The sequence below is a fragment of the Sceloporus undulatus genome, chromosome 4 (assembly GCF_019175285.1).
Source record: "Sceloporus undulatus isolate JIND9_A2432 ecotype Alabama chromosome 4, SceUnd_v1.1, whole genome shotgun sequence".
Taxonomy (NCBI): domain Eukaryota; kingdom Metazoa; phylum Chordata; class Lepidosauria; order Squamata; family Phrynosomatidae; genus Sceloporus; species Sceloporus undulatus.
In genome coordinates, this window is record NC_056525.1 from 235,403,773 (window position 1) to 235,409,719 (window position 5,947).

Sequence of the window (5,947 nt, forward strand, 5' to 3'; positions counted from 1 at the left end):
ATAATAATAATAATAATAATAATAATAATAATAATAATAATAATAATGTGCTTCCAAGTAATTTTTGACTTATGGAGACCCTATCAGAGGGTTTTCTTGGCAGATTTCCCTCTGAAGGAACCCACCCACCATCATCTGAGACTGAGAGTGTGTGACTTGCCTTTCATGTTTGAGCAGGGATTTGAACCCTGGTCTTCACAGACACGGTCTAATGCTCAGACCACTGCAACACACTGGCTCTCTTGTATGCAATAGGTCCTGCTAAATAATATTGGGAAGGAAGGCTGGGAACATTGGGTGGGTGGGGAGTTAGCAATCTGCTAGTGCAGTTGTCACTGCTATTACAATAGATAAAATATCTGCAAATATTTAACTTCCTTGCTTCACTTCTGCAGTATATAAACCATGGCAGTCAATTGATCACGTCCTTCACCTGGGCACAGGGGTAGAGTGTAACTTCAGTTTAGGGACCCCATTATCACCCACAGGGATGTGGAGTGTCAATTATGAGAATTAGTTTTTATAGGTCCAGTTCCAATGACTGCTATGAGTGGATAATGAACCATCTAAAGAACAAGAATGCATTCTCTGCTGTAGACCACTACCTGGTGCATCATTTACCACCAAAAAAGCTTATCTTACAGCAGTAATGGTTCTCAGTGTTCAGTACCAAATGAAGTCTTGAAGTATGTAATCTTGAATTATAGCCGGTTTCAGCTCAGAACATTAGGCAAGATATAAATGCAATAATGTAATAAACCAGCATTTGGAGTAAACAAATTACAATCAGTACAGTTACTTTGGGGGGAAAAGGTCACAATTATGTTACATTTCAAAGTAGGACAGCAGTAGAGACATCCCTAACCTTGCCTGTCTTACCTCTTCCAAAGCTTGTATTAGTTGCACTGTCTTCCTGCCTGCAGCAGTGGAGTCTTCATAATTTAGAGACATTATTTGTTTAGAGATTTCTCTGAACCAAGCTTGAAGATTTTCTGTTTTGGTAGGGAAAAAAAAAGGAAGACGGTTTAAATTTGTTTAGCCATTTAAATTCAAAGGCAGGATCCATTTCACAAACTATAGGTTTTCAAATATTGTTGATAATTTTGAAGAAAACAAAAATGATTAGGTTTGGGATGGATTTTTTGTGCATGCATGCTAATAAGTGAACGTTTCACAAAACTTTGCAATAAAAAAAGTCCAATTTGCCAACGCAGTGAACGAATCATCACTTCCCAAATTAATTAATGTCTAAACAAGAGAGACTGCCTCCCCTCTTAAAGTGAAACAAATGCTTCAGTCTTGCACGCAAAGTATTTATTTGTTATTAATTAATTAATTAATTATAGGTTCATCTGGTGTTTATTTATACAATATTTACTTCCTACTGAAAAACAAAACAATAATAATCTACTTTCTTTTTACAAAGTCTCCAAGTCAGAGCAATTAAAATAAGAAATAATTAAATAAAAAAAATCACACTACAATGAAAACATATTTAAAAAAAACAGGTTAGAGCATTGGGCTGCTGATGCACAGTCAAAACGTATGGCATACCAGTGATCCAACATACTATAAAGAAGCTTCTTATAGTCTTATCTTTACAAAGTAAGAGCTAAAGACAGGGTTTGTCTACCTGATTAAAATACTAATTCTATTCAAATAGAATGCAATACCTCCACACACGATTCAGAGGAATTCGGACTTTTTGCAATGGTGGGGGAAACTCCTCAAACTACAGAAAAAGGAATTGTGGTTTTTACTGGCGTATTCCTGAGGATGCATATTATTGACTGTGTAGTCGTTTGTCCGCTTTACATGAATTTGCATGGCTGAGCATTTTAGGCAGAGGGAGGGCAAACAGAGGCAAAATTGTGCAGGAAAGTGAAGACAATTAAGCATTGATGTTAGTGTGCGATTCGCATAATACACTTACGGGTAGACAAGCCCGAAAGCAACGAATAACAAAGAGTTAAAGAAAAGCAATAAAAAACAAAAAGCCTGCTTACTGCTTGTGTTTGCCAACGTACCATTTTTCTCTACTCTTGTTAGAGGCTTAACACCTGAAAAGACATCTGCCAGTTCAGCCATCCTTTCTGATCCTTCTTTTCTGTAGCTTTCCCATTTTGCTTGCTTCTCCGATAACATCTGCTTAAACATCTAATGAAAAGGCAGGGCCTTCTTAGTTTAAATCAGAACAGCCTACTGTAAATGTAAGTGGACAATTGCAGCAGTATCAATGATATACTTTAATATGGATTGATCCTTACTGATATAGCAGTAAGGATCACTGGTCTACTATCAACAGAATAGCAAATCTGTGCTGAAGATGGAAGAGAATGTGGAGTTGGAAAGTTCTTTGAAGCTTCTTTCCACCATTTGGTGAAAAAGCAATGCACTTTAGCAGAAAACCTGTCTTGCTTCTTTTGCAAGTGCAAGTGAACATAGTAGAGAAATTTCAAAGAAAGCTTTTGCACTCTTCAGACTTCTTTCTTATGCATGTGCATATTTCTGCATATGCCAAATTGGCAATGGTATCTTACCTCTTTCAATATGAATTCAAATTGTGCTGTATCCAGTAGAAGCTGGAAAAGTATCTTGGGATTGTACTTTGAATCTGTTAAGACTTGGTCCTTTATCTGCCGAAGACGCTTGTTATTTGGATCATAACCTAGGGGAAAATAGAGGAAGGGACCAACAAATGTTTTCTCCAGAGAAAGAGTACATATTTTAAAGAATTATCACGAATGAGCACAGATATTGCTTTGGGGCACCTTAAAAACTATTAAGTTTTATTTGGCATAAGCTTTCATGAAACCGGGCTGCAGTTCATATGGTGTCAAAAGACTTTCCACTCAGTAATGGTAAGGAATACACTTCCTAAATGAGTTAAACCAAGGCAAAACATTACCCAAGTCAGCCGTATGAAGCATCAGCCATCGGATTGCCACATTGCAGTCTCTTAAGCAGTTCAGCAGCTTGGGTATGTTGTCCAGCACCAGTTCCTCTCTCAAGCAGCCTTCCTTAAGAAACTGCTGTACCTGGGTGTGAACACGTTCTGTGACAGCAGCAGACCGGCTGGCCTTTGGAGACAAAAATTGGAGCACCAGTAGAAAAGAAAGGCTATAGGGACATACCTCAATCACAAGAGTTCAAACGTTTCCAACCTGGAGCATATCATTTTTTTTAACATGGCATATACGCAACACATTCAAATAAAGGGGTAGCCACACTGACCATAAGATCAATTCCAACGTCTATATTGTGGCAATAGCTTTCTTAAGCTAGCCAAAAAAATGCAACTTTTTTTTGTGTGCACACTTTCAAAACACACATTTCTTCATCAGGCAAAGATGGTGAAAGATTATATATATATATATATATATATATATATATATATATATATATATATAGTTTTGTTATCGTTGTTAGTGCTCTTTATACTAGCTGTCTCCAACTCAGTGTGCTCCAGATGATCTGGATTACAGGTCTCCACCATTTATAGTCAGACACCAGGGGAAGATGGGAACTGTAGTCTAACATATCTGGAAGTTATTGCATTGGGGGCAGCTGTTTTAATCTTACATAATAGAATTGCTCAATGTGATTTGGCAAGAATGTTAATTTCCAAATCATAAAGGGGCCAGCTCTTCTTTTCACCACCCCCAATCCATTTTATTTTTTTAAAATCCTTCACCCTGTACATTATTTCTGCTTTAATGTGCAGATTCAACATTGGCTTTGACAAATTTGTTTCATTCAGGAGCTTGAAATAGAAAATAAATGAGAAACCTGACTGGCTGAAGCTTTCCAGTGTGTATGCAGTGTAACAGTCATGTGTATGAGTATCCCCATTCATACACATGACTTTTACACTTGACAGTCTACACCAGGGAACGACACATTCTGGGGCTTGAAGAACCACTTTCAGCTCCTAACAGGGCCCAGAGTGTTGCGCTGCACTACCATAGTTATTAGTTTGGTTGAGTGTAAGTGACATTTTGTCACTCTTGGCCACTTTTGGATGGAACATATTATTATTAACCTTATATAGCGCTGTAAATTTACACAGCGCTGTACATACAATCTTTTTAGTTAGACGGTTCCCTGCCCTCAGGCTTAAAATCTAAGAAGACACGACACAAAAGGAGAAGGGAGTGGTGATGGGGAATGGGATCAGGTCCAGCAGTTCTTCTCCACCTCCGAGGCCTGGACCAAGGCAGATGGACTGGAGGAAGGGCTTGGCTTCTTAATGGATGGTTAAAAGGAGGCTTCCTGGGTCAGAGAGGGGCTTGCCTCTGGGAATGCTTCTCTAAATAATATAGTCTTTAACTCAGTTTTGAAACTGGGTAGAGAAGTGATGAGGTGTGCATGTGGGGGAAGAAGGTTCTAGGAGTAAGGGGCAGCAAGCAATAAGGGACGAATTCGGGAGGAGGCAGTGGTAGTCCTACACTGTGACAGGAGACCTTGACTACCAGAGCAGAGGGTGCGAGTAGGAATGTAAGGAGAAAGAAGGTCAGACAAGTAAGAAGGGGCCAATCCATGAAGGGCTTTGAAAGTCAATAACAAAAGCTTGTACCGGATGCAGAAGGGGAGCCAATGAAGGGAGGATAAAAGAGGAGAAACATGGTCAAAGCGGCGAGCGGATGTGACAATACGGGCAGCTGAATACTGGACAGAGATCAAAGGATGGAGGTGTGAAAGAGGAAGCCCTGTCAGAAGGAGGTTATAATAATCTAGTCGCGAAACCACCAGGGCATGGACCAGAGTCTTGGCAGTAGAGGCTGAGAGGAATGGACGGATCTTGGCAATGTTGTGGAGAAAGAATCTACAGGCCTTGGCGGTGGCCTGGATCTGGGGAATAAATGACAGAGAAGAGTCAAAAATGAAGCCAAGACTACGGGCTTGATGAACCGGTTGGATAGAAGTGTCGTCAACAGAAACAGAAAAGGAATAGTGAAGGGTGGGTTTAGGTGGAAAGACAAGAAGCTCAGTCTTAGACATGTTGAGCTTCAAGCGCCGAAGCCGCATCCACTGAGAGATGGCAGTCAGACAAGAAGAAACTTGCTGTTCAAGCCCCGTCGAAAGGTCAGGTGTGGAGAGATACAGCTGAGTGTCGTCAGCGTACAGATGATAGGAGAAACCAAAAGAAGTGATGAGTTTACCTAGGGACAGTGTATGTAGAGAGAACAGAAGGGGACCCAAGACAGAGCCCTGGGGAACTCCAACAGATAGGGGAACAGAGGACGAAGTCTGACCACCCGTGACCACTGCAAAAGATCTGTCTGACAAGTAAGATTTAAACTAGTCGAGAGCAGAGTCGGAGAACCCAAGGTCAGAAAGTAAATCAACCAGGAGACAGTGATCAACAGTGTCAAAGGCCGCAGACAAATCAAGAAGAATGAGAATAGAGTAGAGGCTGTTTGCCTTGGCCCGCAAGAGATCGTTTGAGATCTTGGTGAGGGCTGTCTCTGTAGAGTGCTGTGGGCAGAAGTCAGACTGGAAAGGGTCCAGGATGGAGTTGGCTTCAAGAAACTTAACACAGCGAGAATAAACGACCTGTTCTAGGACCTTAGAAAGAAAAAGAAGAAGAGAAATTGGACGATAGCTAGACAAAGAAGAGTGGTTGAGAGAGAGTTTCTTCAGAATTGGGGAAACGAGAGCATGTTTGAAGTCAGAAGGGAAGGAACCGATAGAGAGAGAGAGAGATTAAAGATATAGAGGAGCGAGGGCAGAAGAGAAGGGGCTATAGAGATTAGGAGATGGGAGGGAATAGGATCAAGAGAGCAGGTAGTAGGTTTGGAAGAATTTAGCAGCGTAAAGAGTTCATTCAGAGAAATAGGGGAAAACCCAGAGAGTTTATTAGTAGAAGGTACCAGGAGGTTAGTGGTAGGGGGCAAGTCGGGAGGAACTATTTCAGATCGAATAGTAGTGACTTTAGTGATGAAGT

General features: G+C 40.7%; 1 protein-coding gene across 1 annotated transcript in view; it reads right to left on the bottom strand.

Annotated features, from left to right (window-relative positions):
• The window catches only part of WASHC5 (WASH complex subunit 5), a 76,862-nt gene that overhangs the window by 34,967 nt on the left and 35,948 nt on the right, over positions 1-5,947 (bottom strand). The window contains 4 exon segments of the mRNA XM_042464467.1: positions 880-992; positions 2,028-2,157; positions 2,541-2,668; positions 2,909-3,134. Of these exon segments, the coding sequence (XP_042320401.1) occupies positions 880-992; positions 2,028-2,157; positions 2,541-2,668; positions 2,909-3,134 (597 nt within the window).